The following is a 22018-nucleotide window of genomic DNA, read 5'->3' as shown; positions in this document are numbered from 1 at the left end:
TGATTTTATGAAATTAACAGAAATTGCCAATTAAGCTGAAACCCAGATTGTTTGTTTCTTGACTGTGTTGATCTTGCTATCCTCTTCTATTTTGATTTGCCATGTTTGAACGTGTATTCTGCATACTCAGAAACTTTTAACTTAATGTTATTGCAAGTATTCAATTAAAACTGAAGTCCTTTAAGACAAGGAATTTCTAAAACATTTACTATTAAAAAATGAAATGCCTGACAGCTACCTCAGAATCATCCATAATAGCATACACATAATGAACAGAAAGTGAAATGGATATCGGGACCGTTTCTGGTTCTTTTTCCCTTAGTTTAGTCTGTCTTTTATAGATTCAAACCTTAATTGGTAAGAAGCAAATTCCTACTAGTGATAGAAGTTGCTGATATTTATTTTCTCTTAGGTATTTTTATGTTTTGTACATGTCCAAAGTAAATTATATTACTAATAGCATAATATAAATTAGAGTCTTTATTACTCATTTTTGGGGGGTATCTTATAGATAGGGTAAAGACTGAAGAGGATGCTGACCCTGCTGATAGGAAATTTGTTACCCCCTCTACCTGGTTTGGAAACCCAGGTTTGGTTTCCAGTGAGCATGACACTTTAAAATTAAAATGTGACTAAATTCTACCAGTCTCTTTAAATCTGAAAACCTGAATATATTATGACAATAAGATTTCGTTTTACTTTTTTAAAAAGATTATATATTTATATACGTATTTGTCATAATTCATGTTGAGAATTTAATAATGTGTCCTTAGAAACTTTTAGTGCTCTAAGGTGATAATGAACTAATAAATTATTTTTAGCAACTTGTTCCATCAGTAGCTAATAACCACAGGCTGTTTTGACTCCTTACAGTCGCTCCTGGAGGCCCATGATATTGTGGCATCAAAGTGTTATGATTCGCCTCCTTCAAGCCCAGAAATGAATATTCCTTCTCTCAACAATCAGTTGCTGCCAGTAGATGCCATCCGGATTCTCGGGATTCACAAGCGAGCTGGGGAGCCGCTGGTGAGTGGACAGTCACTGCTTCTTAGATCTGAATTGTCCTGCTGCCCGGGCTCCTCCTGAGAGATGGTGAGAGCCACCCGTGCTTGTTCTGTCAGTCTTGTTGGCCTTCTAGAAATGCACAGCAGATGACCTGTCAGTCATAGCCTATGAACCACAATCGAAAGGGAACCTTAAACAGACTTAGAAGCTATAAATAGGACGGTGGGAAACAGGAAAACTTTCTTTTTTTTTTAGAAATTGTCTGTTCACTTACTAATGATAGCGCCAAAGCAAGAATTTTGTTATTAAAGTTTAAAGTATATAAATTTAACAAATTTAAAGTATATAGTTAAGTAAATTATACTGAAGTATTAAAAAGTACAAAATATAAGTAGTGAAGTTGACTTTTTACTTGTGGCTCCTGAAGAGAGAGATGTGGCGAGCAGGACAAGCCAGCAGTCTCTGCTGCTTCCTCTGTCTGTGGGACGCAGCTAGCTTTGGAGGCTGTTAACCCAGTTGCATGGCTGCTCTCTGATATCACAGTTGACTTTACTAGGATTGGACAGGAAAAACAGGAGCAGAATTCACCAGCCTGGTGTCAGGATTATTTTGCTTGTATTCATTGATGTTTACATGGGTTGTTTTGTTTTTTATTTTTCCAATTTTCTATAGGGTGTAACATTTAGGGTTGAAAATAATGATCTGGTAATTGCCCGAATTCTTCATGGAGGAATGATAGATCGACAAGGTCTGCTTCATGTGGGAGATATCATTAAGGAAGTCAATGGACATGAGGTTGGAAACAATCCAAAGGAGTTACAAGAATTATTGAAAAATATTAGTGGAAGTGTTACCCTAAAAATCTTACCAAGTTACAGAGATACTATTACTCCTCAACAGGTTAGTGATAATTTCCTAGATGATATTAACAATATTTTTTTAGTTACTCTATTAGATAGGTGCTTAATTGTTGCTATTTTGCTAAAGAGACTTTGTCTTGGTAAAGTTTTGAATTTTTATATAATGCTATTTTAGTACTATAAAGGAAATGATAAGACATTTACTTTTGAACATCATGAGCCCCTGGTATTTGGGCAATCTACAGGCAGGTGTTAGAATAATCATAAAGCCTTTTGAAAAACTTACTACTGTTAAAAACATCCCTTGTTTTTCAGACATCTTTCTAGGGCCCTTGTGATAATGTAGTCTAGATTACATCCAGGTTAATGCTTTGTGCTGATAGGTTAAGACAGTGAGTGCCATATACATTAGATTAAAGATGATCTTGGACACTTAGTTTTGACACATTTCACGTAGATTTTAGGTAAAATGAATAAATGAACAGGAGAATGTGCTATTGATAGAGATCTTTTGATCTCTTGTAATGATCATGATATAATCCTAGTTCTTGGGAGATTGAAACAGAGGATATCCCAAGTTTGAGGCTTATCCTGGGATACATACTGAGACTCTTCCCCCTAAAAGGAAAGATGGAGATGGGAGCATTCTGGTTTTGAGCTGTTCCTTAGAAGATAGGACATACTACTTAATCATGACTCTCTTCTTCAGATACATTAGATGTATGAAAATAGTCAACATTGTTTGAAGTAAAGGTAGATACCTGTTTTGGTTTCACCCCTGTTGCCAAGACAGTTAAGACTAACTATATTGCCTTACTTTACAAAGAACGGTCGTTCATAAAAGAAAAGAGATTAAAATTTAGACTATCCCTGTTCTCCTCAGGCTGCCCTCACCTCATTTGTCTATAACATTTGTGACAAAATAAGGCCTGTTTGAACCTGATTGTGTTGGATGAATAGTTGTTATTTTATTAGCTGTTTAATTAAAAATGGGAATTTTCCTCTGTGATCCCAACCAGAAGTCTTATAATTAAGTCACCAATGTGTATTAGTTACTTTCTCATTCTGTGACAAAGCTCCTGATGAAAGCAACTGAAGGAAGAAAGTGTTTCTTTTGACTCACAGTTTGTCAGAACAGTTTATGATGCTGAGAAGATCATGGCAGCAGGAGCTTAGGGCAGCTGGTCACAATGTGTTCACAGTCAAGAAGCAGATAGAGGCAAATGCTAGTTCTTGGGTCACTTTTCCTTTTTGTTTCAGTCTAGGACCTCAGCCTGTAGGATAATGCCATTCACATTTACTGTAGGTCTTCGATATTCAAACCTTTCTAGAAACAACCTCCTAGATACTCTGCCAGGTGTGTTTCCATGGTGATTCCATCATGTCTAGTTGATGGTGTTCATACTGTGTTTGTGTGTATAGTAGACTTTGCAGGTAAACCTTCTTTGTTCCTTGTGTAAATTTGGTGAACTGAGTAGTTTACTTCAGCATATGGATATTTAATTTGGTTCAAGCATAAATTTTCCCGTTCTATAATGGGGTTTCTGGGTTTTATCTAACCTTTACTAGGGAAGAGGATTCAAATGTGAAGTGGAGAAAAGTAGTCATATGGGCCTGCACAGCGGTCTCTGGTACATCCAACTATGAAAAAGTAGAGGCACCATTGTGGGAAGCCTCCAACTGTACTCAGATTGGGATATTTTTTTTAATTAACAGAAAATGATTATGTTACAATGGTAAGCATAAACCAAGACTGTTCTGAACAAATCTTGGGCATCTAAGAGAAGCTGTGGATAGGGAAGTGCATTTGCCCTTACAACAGGCTTTCTCACTTAAGAGCTATATCATCTAATATTCTAGCTCCTACCTCCACCAAGCTCCCATCCTCCACTTCATCCCCAGCTACTACTATGTTGCCTTCTGTAGTCTCAGTTAGTTACCCATGGTCAAGGAAACTCTAAAAATACTAAGAAAACTCCTGAGATGACTCATCCTTTAAATGTGCATTATTCTGTGCATGGTGAGAAACTTGTTCTTCATGCTTTAGTTCCTCCCAGAACCTGAAGCATCCCCTTGTTCAGAGTATTGTATGCAGTACTTACTCCCTTCTAGCTTTCTCAGCAGAACACCTATGCTGCTGTACTCCTGCAGTGCACCACAACCATAAAACATAAGCACTGGTGATTCAGATATGCCAACTCAGAAGCCATGGGGTACTTCTGTAGGTGTAATGGTAACAGCTCTCAATCTAGAAAGACTTCTATACTGAAGTCGCTAAGATCTATAGTAACAGCAGATCCTTTCTCCACAAAAGGAAAAGAAATTGTAAAAGAAACAAAATATGCTAGTTGACTGAATGGCCTGAAGCAGTAAATTATGGCCACAATGTGTGTTAAGTGCATAGTTAACAGTAGGTTATAAGGCTGAGTACTTTAAGTTTAGTCACCCATTGTACATCTTGGACCAGGTCTTCCATGGATTCCTGTGCTTGGAGCCTATTGTAGTTCTGTAGCTTGCTGTGAGGGTAGAGGGAGAAGCTCTCCTGCCAGGGTCGTGGTTTTTTTTTCAAAGCATGACAGTAGATCCCCTTTGTCAGAAACACTTGGGATGCTGGCTCACAGTCCCAACTCTTCTTTGAGGCATAGGATGTGCATTTTACACTTTAAGAACTGGGTAAGGTAAAAGTTGTAGCTACTTTGGAAGTCATATATGATTTAGGCTTCAGAAAGGTATGAATAATTCTACTTATAAAGCCTATGCTAGTTTTTCTTCCTATGGAAAATGGTTTAGGAGGCTATTTATTTTGGTTTTAGAAATTTCAGTCTAGTAATATTTAGCCACATTTTTGGGCTGTTGTGGCAAAATATGACTGGAAAAGCAGGGCAAAGCAAAGTTGCTCACCACAGGGCTGAAAACAGAAATAGAAAAGGGCCAGGGCAACGTGTATTCTTCAGACATGCTTCCCAGTGACCTCTTACTTCCAAGCAAGCCTCACTTCCTTAACTGTTTGTTCAATATGAGTTCCTCGGTGGATTTGACCCATTAATGAAGCTAGTACCTCTATATGGACCTGCCTCAATGATTGGATCTACCATCTGGGGTCCAAGAATTCAATACATGAGATATTAATGAGACTATATATAAATCTTAACACAAACAACTGATAGCATTTTTCCTTTACTTAATCTTTAAGACCAGTATGACCTGGACACTAAGAGTGTTGTAGGAAATAGGTATTAGCAAATCAAAGTTGATTTTCTGTAAAAAATAGAGTTAAGTTTGCCCAAGTTGAATTTATTGAAAGTATGCTAGTATAGTTTCTTACAAGAAAATCCATATATGTAACTGAATAACCTCAACAGAGGTATGATTAAATTTTGCTCAGATTCACGTGTCTTTTTTTTTTTTTTTTAACAAAGAACACATTTAATTGAGGGCTTGTTTACAGTTGTAGAGGGTTTGTTTGTTATCATCATGAAAGAGGACATAGCTCCACACATGGTACTGAAGAGTAGCTGAGCTGAGCCTTTATATTCCTGATCTACTGACATAAGCAAGCAGACTGAGATGGGAGAGACAGACAGGCAGACACACACTGACATGGACTTTTGAAGGTTCAGAGCCTACCCTCAGTGACATGCCTCTTTCAACAACAGGTCAGTTGAGAACTCAGCATAGAAATAAATAGTGAGCCTGTGGGGGTTATTCTCTCAAACCACCACAAGTAACTTCTACCAGTGGAGGAGACTTCCATTTGAATTTATCTTAAAGAGACATCCACTTATTGTAATTTATTCTTAGTTGTGTGAAAGTGGACACATGTACACTATATAATATCTTGAATAAAATAAAGGATGACATTGTAGTAGGTTTTATCAAAGTGTAGAGATTAGGGATTTACAAGACACACACACACAGTAAACAGAAAACCAAACAACAGATAATTTTAGGCATAGTATTGCTTTTAAATACAAGCCAAAGACATAGTCCATGAAAGCTGCAACTGATACCATTATGAATAAAAGTTCCTACTTGTGAATGGTAATGTTAAGGGACTGAGAAATACTACATACTTCAAGAAAATTTCTACATAACAATTATGTCTGAACAATGAGTGTATCTAAATATTGCTAGTTTAACTCAGCCATGGGATAAGAATGGATTCCGTTTAAAATGTGAGGAAGAGAGATGGGCAGGCACTGATTAAGGAAAACAAACCTAGCAAGTGAATGGAGAGATCCTCAAGGTGATGTATTACTACGGAAACTGAAAAAAAAAATGCAGTGTGCTTCCCTCGATTCAGTAGCCAAAACCAACAGGAAAACTCCCAAGTGAGGATACAGAGCAGCAGGTCCCTTGCTTGCAGAAACATGAAATGGGAGGCCCTTTTGGAAGACAGTTGATAGTTTCTTTGTTTTGCTTCATTTTTTACACATCTTTTTAAAGTACTAATAAAGTAGGCAAAGGAAGTTGAAACTCTGAATGCTGCATAAAGCAAGAGCTTGGCTGCTGCGAGGTATGGTTAGGATGAAGCTTTTGTGGTAGAGATGAGGATAGTACAACCAGAGGCATCTGGGAGAGTCTAGGGAGGGAGAGAACAGAGTGGTCAGAACATGCCCGGCAGAATGGACCAGGGTGCAAGGACATCATGATAGGAAGACAAAAGAGAGGACCAAGAGAGCAGGGCCTGAGAGAGCGTATGGCCGAAATGGCAGGGTTATATGGAAATGAAGAGCTGGGGAAGGAAGTCCACGAGCTGGAGAAGTGTAAGGTAGAGAGGCAGGATGAGAAGAGCCAAGAGGACTCCTGGAGTTCAGCATGGGTTGGCATGCAGATAGGCACCAGGGAGAGCCATTTGTCCTGAGTTTCTTTTGGACCTGCCAACTTTAACATCAGAAGCTGGACTCTGAGCTATTCTACCTGACAGGTCACCAAAACCAACTCTAATCCTTAAGAGGTCTCATTTCCATCAGAGTAAAAGATTAACCCATGATAAACCAAAGAACTTCACCATATACACAGTCTTGCACTGGTGAAAGAAATGTCTTCAACTGGCTCTGTCAGAGCAAATACTTTCAAGCTCTAGTTTTCCTTAAAGACTTTAGGAATAACCAGCATCTGGTGCTAAAGTTTAGTATATTTACAAACTGCAGAATAGAAATTGGAACATTTCTGGAAACACACACACTTCAGCATTTCCAGCCACTGTGGGACAGCAGCTGACAGAAATGCCACCCAGGATCTTAACCCAGCTTGGCACTGACAAACCACAGGCCCTGGCAGGTGCAGTGGAAAAGCACACTTGCTGCTGGAGGGAAGAGGCTGAGCTTGTTCAGAATTTCGATGAAGCTGCAAACAATAAAGCAAACTGAACTGACTCAACTTCAAAAGTAAATAGCAATGATTTGACTGCTTTAAGAACTTTCATTGGGATAGGATGAAATATAAATTCCTAATACTTTAAATTTCAAGTTTCTCAGACTGAAACTTTCAGTTAATTATTGCCTATATTCAGTCACTTGTTTGCTATTGATTAATCCAAAGAAACCAAGAAGTAAAGTCTAAAATAAAGATAAATAAAGCTTTTGCCTCATTGACATTAGAAACAAATGGAAGGAGAGGAAGGTGTTGACTAGCATTACCTCCTGCCAGTGTTTTCTTGAGGATTCAGTAAGCATGGTATGACAAAATACAGAGACAGAATTGCTGTGGAGGAAGAAGTAAAACTATAAATTTACAATCAACATAATTTTTGTGCTTAGAACCCACCCCAGGAAGCTACAAGTCTAGAAATAGTAGAGTACTTAATCAGATTGAGTTTTTTTCGTATCAAGCAATTAAAAACGTAAATAAGACATCATTTACAATAGTCACCTTAATGCCTGGGAATAAATCTATAAACCTAGTTCAAGTCCTCCACACAAAAGAATTATGAAAATGTTCTCAATAAATAGAATATTATGGAAATGTCCATTTCTTCACATTGACTTACAAACTCAGAGGTTTGTTGATGAAAATTCCAGCAAGGTTTTCTTCTTCATGAGAAGATGGAGACAGAAAAGCAGGAGGAAAGTGTTTTTAAGGGGGAAGTGTTACTCTGTCCCCAGTTCAAGGTTACAGTTCACCATAGGACAGAGGGTTAAAAGGAACAGAAGCAGAGAGCAGTGACACCTTGTTCCCAGATTCCTTCTGTTTTCACAGTCCAGGATGGAGCCACCCACAGTAGGTAGGTCTTGACACCTCAGTTAAGCTAATCAAGATGACATCTCCAGTGCAAGACAAGGGGTCTATCATCTAGGTAATCCTAGATTCCATTGAATTGAAGGTTGGGATCACAATTATTATTTTTTAAGTTTTATTTATTCTTCTCTCATACATCCTGACCATAACCATCACAATCCTATGGTACTATTATTTTTACATTTTTTAATTCTTTTTTTTTATTAGATACTCTCTGTATTTATATTTGAAATGTTATCCCCTTCCCCCACCCGGCTCCTTTCCCTCATTCCCTCCACTTGTTTTCAGAAAGGTGCACTCCCTCCTGATCACCCTCTCCACTCAGTGCCTTGGCATTCCCTACATTGGAAAAATGTGCCCTCCCTGGACCAAAGGCCTCTTCACACATTGATGCCAGACTCTGCTATCTTCAGCTACATATGCAACTGGAGCCATGGGTCTCTCCATGTGTGCTCAATGGCTAGTGTTTTAGTCCATGGGAGTTGTGGAGGGTTTGGATGCTTGATAATGTTCTTCTTCCCATGAGGTTGCAATCACTTTCAGCTCCTTCAGACCTTTCTTCAGCACCTTCATTGGGGTCCCCATGTTCAGTCTGATGGTTAGCTACAGGCATGCTCAGCTGTATCTGCATGACTCTGGCAGAGCCCCTGAGGAGACATTATTTTTGTTTATAAATGACTGCATATTTTTTAATTTGCATAGATGGAATTAAAGCTATATTCAGAAGGGAAATCGGGGATCTAAAGTAAAGGTTATCTTGTTGGGGAAGCCAGGATAATGGGTTGGGATGAAATGAGAGCAGGTGGACCAGGTTTTGAGTTTATGTTTCCAGTGGCAAGCCATGGTTCTTTCTTATATAATTTACTAAATGAATGCAGCTTAGATAGAGAAAAGTAACTCAAGTGTAATTTAAATTGAAGAATTACAAGTTGTAATCTTTTAAGTATGCAGATTTGTAGACATGGGCATTCATGATGGACCTGTGACATCGTTAACACAAGTAAGATAAACTCAGCCATCACTCCTGAGCTCTGTGAGACTATTTGTGTTCTCCCTCACCAGGCAGCTGCCCTTCTGCAGTCTGTCACTGTTAGTCTGTGCTCCCATATTTTCATCTAAGCAGACTTATACTTACTTGGATTTCAGATTTTAGTGTACTTTTAATCCTTTGGGGATTTCATATGTGCATATAGTATATTTTTATTATATTCACCCTTTACTTCTCCTAACTCCTCCCAGATCTGCCTCTCACCCTCTCCTGACTCTGTGCCCTCTGAGTACAGTCTGTCCTTCCCATTTACTTTGTGTTGGCCTGGCCTCTGCCTCCTGCAGAAAGCTTCAGCTGTCAAAGGCTCAGATAAAGGTCTCTGACCTCTCCCTCCATGCTGGAATGCTGACATGGCTGTTGTGCAGGCCTTGTACAGACCAGCATAGCTGCTGTGAGCACAGTGCTTCTTCTACGGCCAGAAGCCGCTGAAGGGTCTGCTCCTCCCTAACCTCTAGCTCATAAGTCTTTCTGCCTCCCAAGCCTTGCTGGTCCCTGAGCCTTGCAGGGAAGGGATATAATACAAATGTCCCACCTGTTGCTGAACACTCTATAAACACTTAATCTTTACATTATGACCTATTATTAGCTTCTCCATTAACTACTGTGCACCACACAAAGAACTTCTCTGAGTCTGAGAGCTGTATGAATCTGTGGTGATAGAGATTTGACTTTATTAGCCATTTTGATACTATGTCCATTTAGTAAATGTGTTCTCAGCCATGTACTGAATGTGAATTAACTCACTGAGTTAACTCAGACCCAGAATGACAAAGGTTCCATGTTCTCATTTTTATATGAATCCTGGAGTCAGATTTTTGATTTGTGTTTCTAAATTGAAGGTCCTCTAGAATCTAGGAAACTAGATGAATTTCTGTTTGTTATTTGGTTTGGTTAGTTAGTTAGTTCGATTGGTTGTTAGCTTGTTAGTTAATGTGAAGAAGGTGTTATCCTAGTGGTGTTTTATTTTTATTTCCACTTAGAGTAGTCCGAACACCGTGTTTAAAGGCTATTTGTACTTCACTTGGTCTACTGACTATTTTTCTTTAATGGTAAGAATACAGAATTAGAATATTCTTAAGCGTTGTTTATTAACTTTAGATTGATCAATTGGCATTCATAAACTATTTTGTAGTGCAGTTTATAAAATACAGCAAGTCAGCTCTTCAGTGCTTTTAAAGATTTTATAAAATTCCTAGGTCAAAGGCTAGACTAATTGATTTTTCAGACCAATTTTATTAAAGTTTAATCTGAGTATTTGAGCATGAGGTAATGTTCCAAAAGTAGTTTAATAAGCCAAAGAATATTTCTTTGCTGTAATCCTTTTACATCTGAGTTGGATGTTGGTATCTACAAACAGGGTAACTGATGTGTGAAATTTGGAAGGCACTTGTAATTTTCAAAGTATTCTTCCACAGTCAAGAATGAGGAAGACCCTTACAGAGGTGGCACGAGGCTTTCAGTGGGCCTTTCTCCAGAAGTGAGGCCTATACTGCAAGATTTATAACTACTTACACAGTCTCTTCTCTGCCTCATGACAAGTTCCTGTGACTTTTTGCTCATATTATTTATAATTTACAGGTATTATAACCTGTGAACAATTAATTAGGGAACAAGTTGCTTTACCAATGAGTGAAGTAATAAAATGAGCCAGTAGCTTACGTATATGTTGTTTAAGTTATAAAATAAAAGTCTGGCTTGATTTATGCAATTGAAAAAAATATATTTTTAGAGTTACGTCAGTATGGAGAGGCATCCAGCCCACGTCCGTCAGGTATGATGTTATGTGAAAACATTCTCTAGTATTCCCATTGTTCTGTCTTAGCAGTCAACTAAATTTACCTTGATTAAACTTTACCATCTTGAGTTGTACATTGCCCGGGCCTTGAGCTGCATGCCAAACTCAAGTTAGCCACCTGTCACAGTTTAGCAGTCTTAATACTGTGTGCATGTTTGCTTTTTAGATGCTTCTAAATTTATGTGTCAGGAAAAAGTGGCTTCCTGGTTTGTTTGGCATTGACTCTCAGACTTTGCAAAGTTGTTGCAAATGGCTTACAGCTTTCTGTCAAGACCACATGCACCCAATGTTTAAAAATATCTTCTGTGCATCTTTCCCACTGCGTGGTTTTTAAGCATGCAAATAATATAGTATATGTAGTTGTACTATTTGAAAGTTTTATTTGTTTCTAGTTGAAGTATGATACACATGGAAAAATAACATTGTTAATTTGACTAATTGTATGCTTTTCTGCTTACTAAGTTTATCTGCTGATTAATACTAAAGCTTTTCTGTAGAAAATAAAATTTGAATTTCTATAAATATGTATGAAATGTCTATTTTAAGAAAACAGTTGATCTAAACTTGCCATCAGATATTAAAAATGATTAATTAGAATTCAAATTAAAGTAAATAAGCAGTATGTTGCAAGCACTGGAGATCTTAAGTAACAGTCTAACTGGCATACGTTTATTAGGAAGGCAAATTTAAGAGAAATGTCTATGTTTGGATTTAAATTAGAAAACAGTTAAGACCTTTCTAGTGTTTTGTCTCATACACAATTTAATGCTAATTTAAATTTAAACATATAAATCATGGTAAGATGATCAAGAAAGTAATTTCCTTATTTGTTTTAGCCAGTGTAACTGTCTGATTAAAATACACTAGAGGTTAAGTTGAGTCTTAATGTTTGAAGGTTGCCAGATATATTTTAGGTCTTATTTCAAGTTGACCACTGTTTAATTTTGCTTTCAAGGTGTCTGAACAATGTCAGTCCTGATACATTGGAAATAAATGTATAAATAAACTAACTGCATATATTATCTCAAAATTTTAACTGCAAAATGACATTTATTTAAATTAAAAATTATGCAGCGTTTGTTGGGAAATGAAGTGAGAAGATTGGAGAGGGGTATAACGTGGTTATGTTACACACTTGCTGACTTGAGATTCGCTGTGAAGGGAGTGGATAGTACCGCTCAGTGGTAGAGCATGTGCCTACTCATATGCAAAGCCCTAGGTTTAAACCCCCATATCACAAAAGAAAGAAACAGGAGTTTTAAAAATTAACAAAAGTTTAATGTGGCAAAATGTTTTTCTGCTATACCAAATCATTATATTAATAGTCTAGTAAATTGGATTTTATTTAGAAGAATAAGTTTTTTATCTGAAATTCTTAGTGTCGTTTACAATTAAATCACAGTGGTTTCAACATCCAGTGCTTAGTGATAGATATATAGCCTTTTTCACTATGCTATGTTTTTAGGTATTTGTCAAGTGTCATTTTGATTATAATCCATTCAATGATAACCTGATACCCTGCAAAGAAGCAGGACTGAAGTTTTCCAAAGGAGAAATTCTTCAGATTGTAAACAGAGAAGACCCAAATTGGTGGCAGGTTCGTATGATTCTCAAAGAATTCTTCAAATGCTTTTCTGTTTTCAATCTTTGGTCTGCTCAGTATCTAAAAGTTCAGGAGGCATATGTTTCTGTGCTTTTTCTTGCATGAACAGTTATGTCTGCCAACTTTGTAGACGGAAGACCAACTTGAGAGAGAATTTGTGAGTGTAAATAAAAGCAGGCATCACCTGCCTGTGGCCCTGTCACCTGGTTAAGGATTTAAGTGAAACAGTTCTTTCCCGTGGGTTGTAGGGCAAGAAGAACATTGTAATCATTATTTATCAATGTTTCTTGACGTCTGATTCAATGTTGAAGAAAATGACAAGAAACCTAGAATCTTTTTCAACTCTCAGAGGTGATTCTGGCCTCCCTAGAGAACAGGGTAAATGAAGAAATTCTCTAAAACCCAATACCAAACATAAACTTAGCTGTTACTGGTAACTGGTGTCAACAGTGAAGAATTAAATGACTTCTACAGAGAGATGATCTAAAGGATAAGAATGCCCTCCACACAGTGTCCCCAATATGTAAATAAAGACATTTTTATCAATAAGTACATCATGGTAAGATAACTAGGAAATGAGTTCAGTAAACAGTTTATGATTGCAAGGTCTTCACTGAAACACTTAGAGACTTTCAAAATGTCTGATCACTTCCTATGGCTGATCACAGACCTTCCAGGTTTTCTGATTTCCCTTCTATAAATGTTCTCTCTCAGTTTTCTAATCCTCTCTCTGTTGTTTGAGTCTCTTTCTTCATTTTGATCTTGATTAAATTAATCTTATTTAATTCCAGTTTTCAGGATTATTAAAAACTGATAAACGTGTTTATATATTTTTTATAAGAAGAAAGACACTAAGGTTGTGATATGAATCATTATTATTTAAAAATATCACTTGTGTGGGGCCAGAGAGACAGCTTGGCTTGTTAGGAGCCCTTGCTGCTCTTGTGGAGGACCCACATTGCCAAGCACTCACGTTGGGCTACTCACAGTCTTCTGAGCTCCAGCTCCTCTCCTGGCCTCTGGGTACCTTCACCCCACAACACTTGAATAAAGTATTTTTAACTACTTACTTTGATTTTAAGGTTTCTACTTTTTGTACTTGATAAATTTTTACCTATTTTAAACTCACTACCTTGGGATATTCAGATTCTTGTTAGCATGAATTAAACTTGATGTTTTGTGTTCCAGGTATTGGGAATTCTTTCGATTGATTTAGACTCAGGAAATAGCATTCTAGGATTGAGGTCATTAGAAATGGCTTATAAAGGATACCAGATACGATGTTCCTTAACACTTCCTTATATAAAATAGCATCCTTTCTTTGGCTCTATCTCACACACATACACATATTCTCTCTCTCTCTCTCTCTCTCTCTCTCTCTCTCTCTCTCTCTCTCTCTCTCTCTCTCTCTCTCTCTCTCCCTCCCTCCCTCCCTCCCTCCCTCCCTCTCCCCTCCCCCTTTCAGTAAAACATTGTAGTATTTGAGGAGCCTGAACATGGTCATTACCAGTTGACCTACATGAGTCTTAGATACAAATTGCTTACTTTGTTTAAATGCTTTAACATAGTTCCATAGATTGAAAGAGTGTTTTCCATAGGAAACTTAACTTTAGCTGACCAGCACTTGTACTTACTAAAATATTGTCTAAATTTTGGTCACTGATATATTAATTTGATTCTAGGCTAGCCATGTGAAAGAGGGAGGAAGTGCTGGTCTGATCCCAAGCCAGTTCCTGGAAGAGAAAAGAAAGGCATTTGTTCGCAGAGATTGGGACAATTCAGGTGAAGAGCTTCTCACAAGTAACAGGCAGGGAGGGGCTGGGCTCACCTTATTTTGCCTCTTTTTTTCTGAAATCACTAATGAATTTATTTTAAATACATGGAGAATTAATTTTTCCTGCTCATCTGTGTTGTCCTCTCTAATTTTCTTTTATTCTTTTCTGCCACCTACTGGTAGTGTATCAAAATTCAAAGACAAATTCATCCCTTCCTAGGAAGGGTAATTCTCTTACCTCCTCATGAAACATAACTGGGCAATTTAAAGTCATGCCTCAATGTATCATCTAAGTCTTGTTATCCTCCAGGACCCTTTTGTGGAACTATAAGCAACAAGAAAAAGAAAAAGATGATGTACCTCACAACCAGGAATGCAGGTGTGTTTTTTTTTACAATCCCTTTGGAAGATCTAAATAGCTTGATCATTAGCTAACATGTTTTATTCTCTGAATATGTAATTTAACATGAATTTAATTTATATTAGTGCCAGTTATTGGATCTGGTATGTGAACACATGAAAAAATACAATTTTTTGTGTGAATATAATTTGCAGCAGGAAGAAGTTGTTAGGAATTGTGCTTGTACTAATACAGGAGGAATGTTATGGACAATACTTCTTTAGAGGATTCTGACATAGTGACATGTCTCTAAGGTGCAGAGTGTCTTTATGGAGATGTTATGGTCAGGATAAAGGAACGCATGCACCACAATGTTCATAGCAGCTCTATTTATAATAGCCAGAAGCTGGAAAGAACCCAGATGTCCTTCAGAAGATGAATGGATAGAAAAATTGTGGTACATTTACACAATGGAATACTACTCAGCCACCAGAAACAATGACTTAACCAAATTCTTAAGAAAATGGCTGCATCTAGAGAATATCATCCTGAGTGAGATAACCCAGTCACAAAAGAACAGACATAATATGCAGTCACTGATATTGGGATGCTAACCCCAGAGGCTTGCACTGCCCCAGAAACAACTCACAGACTGTATGAAGTCCAAGAAATAAAGAAAACAAAAAAAAATATTTACAAAACAAGAAGACTTTGACTATTTCCATGTTGTGTTTTGTTTTGCATGTACTTTATGCTCATTGTAACTATTAGGTTTTCAATGCATACTGTCAAGCCCTTGAAAAAATCAAGTACTGACTAAAAAATATATTCACATAGTTATATGTAAAAATTATTTTAATATCTGAAAAAACAGTACTGTTTAAAATCTGTACATTTATCTTTGTTTTGTAAAATAAAGTAGTTTTTAAAAAAAAGATTTTACCACCAAAAAAAAAAGGAACGCTATAGTGTCAGGTTCATTTTGAGAGAATGGCCCTGAGCCAGGTAACTCATCCAATCCAGGGGGCACCTTCTAAGAGACTTTCTCAGCTCTCTTAGGGTTTGACTTTTGGGGGCATGGGGTTAAGGGAGGAAAAGGAGAGTGATTGAGAGAGGGAGAGAGAGGGAGGGAAAGAGGGAGAGAGAGAGACAGAGAGAGAGATTGAGATTAAGATTCTTTCCATGTTTAAATTGGCCTGGAATTCACTGGTTAGTACAGGCTGGCCTCAAACACTTAATTATCCTATTATTCTACACTTTCCTTAGTAGCCCAGCCTGGTTTCAAACTCTTAAATCCTTCTGCCTCTCCCTAAATCCTAATCCTTTTAAAGAAAAGGACTATCTTTTAAAGAAAATGTAATGGTAATCACGAGAAGTCATAGATGGTGTTGATTAGCTTCATTAGAAGATCCTTGTACAGTTAAACACATCAAATCATCAAGATGTATACTCTAAGAACACACAATTCTTTTGTCATTTATGCTTCAAAGGCTGAAAAGGCCTGGGGATGTAGCCATTGCTATATTGGTTCTGGGTTCAATCCCCAGAACTAAAAAGGAAAATGAAATTAAAACACCCCCAAGGCCTACTGAGTGCATTACAAATTTAAACAAAACAAAAAACAAAAACCTTTAACCTCACTAGCCATGAGGGAAATGCAGATTAAAGTTACATTGAGATTCTATCTTACCCAATACAGAATGGCCTTGATTAAATGGCCTTCAGTCAGGATCATGGACAAAAGGGAATGCTTTTGCCCTGACAATAGGAAGAAAACTAGTCCAGCCATTGTAGAAATCACCCCAAGACTAGAATAGAATTACCCACATTACATCACTATCCCCACTCCTGGAGTACACCACAGGAATACTGCATGTAATTGTCACTGCACCACAGTTCAAGAGAGCTAAATTCTGTAATTAAGTGACCATCATCAGGAGAAATAAAATATGCACCACAGACTGAAGTTATTTCTTTTGCAGAAGAAGAGATATAACTGGAGATCATTATGTTTAACAAACTAATCCAATCTTAGAAATACAAACATGTTTTTGCTCACTTGTGGACTCTTGATTTTGTATAGATACACAAAATCATATATGTACAGTTGACATTAAAGGAGAAGGGAGATCAGGAAGGGAAGACAGAGGAAGGCAAGAATGAAGGGGAAGGCTATCCGGCGCAGGAAAGTGTGTTCACAGTATATGCAGGACAGTGGCCCTATGTGACCTGGAATAATAAAAACATTTAAGAAGAAAGCTAAATGTGGAAGCTATCAGGTTTGTTTTTCTTGACTTCAGGCCACCTTTATGCTAGTAATAACACCGTATAAAGAAAAATCATACAGGAGGGAGACATGGTGTTTCCACTCTCCAATACTGGCTTAATTTGGTATGCAGAAAATATAAAAGAAGGAGTTATTGCAATAATAATGTAAGGATGTTCTTACTGCAGATAGTCTGGCACTGAATATAGGTGGTGTGTTTCAGAATCACTCTGGTCTTATCATTCATTAAATATATATCCTTAAAATTTTTAGCAAGTTTTATAACGTTTTCATTGACTTGGTTTATAATTTGGGGCTATAGTCTACCGAAAATGCCTTTTTTTATCCAGTGTTTTATTTCATGTATACATTTCGAATCGTGTGCTGTCACTAGAGGTGGCTTACTCTGCCTGTACACATCCAGCAGCCAAGCAGGTGTCCTGTGCCCTGTACTTCACATACACTTTTCCATGTAAATCAGATAAACTGATTTGATTTATATAAACTGTAAGATTATTTCTACTGATAAGTTAGTTGCTAAGAAGAAGCCTGTAATGCAGTGGTTCTCCACCTGTGGGGTTGTGACCCCTTGTGAGTTGACTGACTCTTTTAAGAAGTGTCTTACTCAGGGTTCCTATTCCTGCACAAAACATCATGACCAAGAAGCAAGTTGGGGAGGAAAGGGTTTATTCAGCTCACACTTCCACACTGCTGTTCATCACCAAAGGAAGTCAGGACTGGAACCCAAGCAGGTCAGGAAACAGAAGCTGAGGCAGAGGCCATGGAGGGATGTTACTGGCTTGCTTCTCCTGCCTTTCTCAGCTTTCTTTCTTATAGAACCCAGGACCACCAGCCCAGGGATGGCACCACCCACAATGGGCTGCCCCCCACCTTGATCACTGGTTGAGAAAATGCCTTACAGCTGGATCTCATGGAGGCATTTCCTCAAGGGGGAGGCTCTTTTCTCTGTGGTTACTTCAATTTGTGTCAAGTAGACACAAAACCAGCCAGTACAAAGATTTATATTACGATTCATATCAGTAGCAAAAGTACAGTTATGAAATGGCAATGAACATACCTTTATGGTTGAGTTCACCACAACATGAGAAACTGTGTTAAAGGGTTCACAGCATTAGGAAGGTTGAGAACCACTGCTTTATATTGTACGCATATTAATAATGTGCATAAAACTTTGGGATTTTGTAGCACAGTAAATTAGTGTCTGGGGGCGAACAAGTGGGGGCAAGCATTTAAATCAAAATACAAAATAATTTCTGTATCCTATCAATTTGTAAAATCAAGCCTCTCTCAGATGTGCGCCATTGCAGTGATGGTTAACTAACAAGCCAAGAAGACCATTGGCATACAGACTACCAGGGGATGCTTTTGCTTAGACAAAGTACAACTGAATATTATGTTCTGTTACTTTCACATTTAGAGTTTGATCGTCATGAAATTCAGATCTATGAGGAAGTAGCAAAAATGCCACCCTTCCAGCGGAAAACGCTAGTGTTGATCGGAGCTCAAGGTGTGGGCAGAAGGAGCTTGAAAAACAGGTTCATAGTACTGAATCCTGCTAGATTTGGAACAACGGTGCCATGTAAGTCTTTTGTTCCCATATGCTGCTCAGAAAGAGAACGGGTATATGGAGAAGAGGATTGTTGTTAATTAACACTAATTCCAGATAAGATTTGGTTATGCTGATGAGCATGGAAGAGTAGATGGTCTGAGAGTCCACACAGTTGCCACTATCTTAGGTACTGATGGCCGCTTAATACTCAGTGGCATCTGCATCCATAAATTATACATTGCAAAAGTGCAAAAGGCAAATGCTTACATTTAAGAGTTGTGGCAAATTACAATCGTTTGGGTTTTTTTTTTTTTTTCCTGTAACTGTTATCCATTTATTTGTATTTTTCAGCCAGTGTAGTGTATTTAAAAGAAGAAAGCCTACTAGATGCTCAAAAATTCAGTACAAATAGCTTTGTGAATTTTGGTGGTCTGGTTTAAATTACAGCCCTCAGCTCTGCAGGATCCTAAGCCTGATACCCTGAAAGCAGGTTCTTCAGGAGACAGCATTTATCAGACTTACCTGAGACTGTAAAATAATGCTGGTGAGGAGACCCGTGTAGATTCCATTCCAGCTCCAGCTTTTCCCTTTGTAATTTTCATTTCCCCTAGCTTCTGCATGTTCACATAGAATACTTAGTGATGTCAGAAATGGAGTAGGTGGATGGAACATTCAGGTGATTGCTGATGTACGATACCTGCTGCACATTTGACCTCTTTAAGAGGCCAAAGGAAATGGCCTCACAGGCTCTCTTCAGAGAAGAGGATTTATTTGCATTCATGTTCTTTCTTGGCTCTTGGTATTTTCTTCTGTAACGATTATCCCTTTATTTGTATTTGAACTCATGGTAGGATGGAACAGTATGGTAGCATGTGGAACAGGAGGCTCTTCACTTCATGGTAGACAGAAGCAGGGAATAAGGGATCCAGAATAAGGAATAAGCTTAGGCATTACTCCAGTCATCAGCTTTCTCTTAAGGGCCAGTTCCTAGAGCTCCCCTAGCCTTCACTATAGCACCACCAGTTGGCAGTTCATACTCAAACCATACAACTTATGCTTATGGACTCTTTAGTCCTACAAAATCACATTGCCCAAAGCTAATTTTAATGTCTATGGGATATCTTAGTATTGTGTTTGTTTATATTAGCTTTATTTTGGCTCTGTTTTTTAAAAGATTTTTTTTCATATTATTGTTAATTAGGTTTAACTGTGTATGTATTGTGTATGTGCATCTAAGTGTAGTTGCCACAGAGACCAGAGGCATAAGACACTCCCTAGAATCCCCAGTTGAACTTTATAGACAGCGTGAGCAGCCTGGTGTGAGAATGGGAACTGAACCCTGATCCTATGGAAGGTCAGCAAGTGCTGCTAACTGGTGAGCCATCTCTAGGCTCCAGCTTCATTTTAGTTTTTAAAATACTTTATGTTTTACTCAGTAAGAGGCTTCCTTTCAGTGTTTTCATGTCTGTCTGGTTTGGGTTGCCACTGTTCCGTCTCCCTGTCCCTTCTCGGTGCTCATACCCTCTGACAAGGTGTTCTCTTTCCATGTTCTTACCATGTGTGTTTCATTACCCTCTCCACTTCCTTCTTTACACTGGTTTGTTTTATAACTCTGTCCCTTTTTTAGTATCTTAACCTCTGTCCTTACACATTTCCACAGAAAACACACACCACACACACACACAGCACAAAACTAGGACCTGCAAGTGAGGAACATGCAGTATTTTTCTTAGCTTGAACTACCTCATTTTCCAGCTCTTCAGCTTAACTATTGGAAATTTCACAATTCCATTTTTCTTCAGAACCAAATAAAGTTCTAGTGTGTGTATATACATTTTCATTACCCACTCATCGGTTGCTAGACATCTGGTTTGATTCCCTTCCCTTGTAAATTTGACTAGAACAACAATAAGCATTGATAATAGACAGTCCCTTGGGCACACACCTATGAATGGTATACGTGGATCACGTGCTAGTTCTGTTTTTGGAGTGGTAGTGTGTGGGTGGGTATATGTCCTCCTCGGGTATATGTGCAAGCAGAGGCCAGGGCTTCGTGGTGCATATCTTCTTTCATTGCCCTCCTTTCCTTTTTTCTTTTTCTTTTTTTTTTTTTTTTTTTTTTTTTTTTTTGGAAGCAGTCTTTCATTGCACATGGAGCCCATTGTTTTGAACAGGCTGAAGGCCAAGGAGCTCTAAGGATCCAGCTGGTTAACACACTGTCCCCACCACACCTTCCCAGACAAGCCCCACCTTTTTGTTTGTTTGATTATGGGCATTTTCCTTCATCTATAACTGTGTACCACATGCTTGCCTGATGTCCACAGAAGCCAGAAGAGAAGAGGGTATCAGATTTCTTAGAACTAGAGTTATATACATGGATGGTTTTGAGCCATGATATGGTGCTGGGAATTGAACCCAGGTCATCTATAAGAGAGACTGGCACCCTTAATCATGGAGCCATCTCTTCATGCCCTGTGCCCAGCTTTTGTGGGTGCTGAGAAACCAATTTTTCTGACGAGCACCTTGTCAGCTGAAGCATCTCCTGTCACATTTGAAGTTTCTTGCAGAGCCTCCACATGGATGGCCATGATTACACCAGTTTGCACAGCCACCGACTGTAAGGCTTCCTCTTCCTTCAGATCCTCACCAGCTTTTACTATCATACTCTTGATGGTAACCACTCAGACTTGGGCAGGATAGAGTCTGAAAATAGTTCTATTTTTCATTATTCTGATGACTGAGAATATTAAACACCTGTTAAAATATTTATTGGTCACTTGTTTTGTTTTGTTTTGTTTTGAAAATTATCTACCTCATTATTACATTTATTGGTTGGCAGTTTGGGTTGGGTTTTTTTTTTTTGGTATTTAATTTTCACAGTTCTTTATATGTATAATCTGAAGTATATCTGGCAAGATTTTATCTTATTTTTTTCTGACAATTTCCTTTGTTATGCAGGTTTTTTTTTTTAAAAAAAAAAAGATTATTTAAACTACTTTTAGATTTTTGGATCTACTTACTATACTATAGAATTTTTCCTTCTGAACATTCTAGAGTATGCCTATATCTCAGAATGTTTCCATTATGTTTTCCCTAGCAATTTCACCATCTCACGTTTTAAGTTAATGTCTGTGGTCTACTTTGAATTATTTTTCATTCTTCGGCAGCTAGATACTCTTACAAGCACCATCTACAGCCTTTTTCCAGTGTGTGTCTTAACACCTTTATCAAAAGTTAGGTGTTCATGGCTGTGGGGTTATTTCTGGGGCAGTAGTATATATTCCTTTGGCCTGTTGTGCCAGTACCATAATGTCTGTGTAACATGGTTCTCTAGTAAGTTTAGAGTCAAGTCATCTGTGCTACTTCCTGCTTGGTTCTTTCTGCTTAGAATGGTTTTGGCCATCTAGAGTCTTTTCTGTCTCTCTGTAAATTGTGTTTTCTAGTTCTGTGAAGAATATCATTGAAAGTTTTGTGGGATTACACTGACTCTGCATTACTTCCGGTTTGTAACCATTTT

General features: G+C 37.9%; 1 protein-coding gene across 5 annotated transcripts in view; it reads left to right on the top strand.

Annotated features, from left to right (window-relative positions):
- Positions 1 to 22018, top strand: part of PALS2 (protein associated with LIN7 2, MAGUK p55 family member) — a 79650-nt gene that overhangs the window by 43224 nt on the left and 14408 nt on the right. For all 5 annotated transcript variants that reach the window (XM_080932460.1, XM_080932459.1, XM_080932463.1 and 2 more), the window contains exons 4-10: positions 874 to 1026; positions 1678 to 1905; positions 10883 to 10924; positions 12414 to 12545; positions 14234 to 14333; positions 14636 to 14704; positions 18370 to 18531. In XM_080932460.1, coding sequence (XP_080788586.1) covers positions 874 to 1026; positions 1678 to 1905; positions 10883 to 10924; positions 12414 to 12545; positions 14234 to 14333; positions 14636 to 14704; positions 18370 to 18531 — 886 coding nt within the window. The remainder of the gene's footprint in view (positions 1 to 873; positions 1027 to 1677; positions 1906 to 10882; positions 10925 to 12413; positions 12546 to 14233; positions 14334 to 14635; positions 14705 to 18369; positions 18532 to 22018) is intronic.

This window comes from Micromys minutus (assembly GCF_963924665.1).
Source record: "Micromys minutus genome assembly, chromosome: 18".
Lineage (NCBI taxonomy): Eukaryota > Metazoa > Chordata > Mammalia > Rodentia > Muridae > Micromys > Micromys minutus.
The sequence above is the reverse complement of the archived record's forward strand: the minus strand, read 5'-3'. Positions and strand labels throughout refer to the sequence as shown.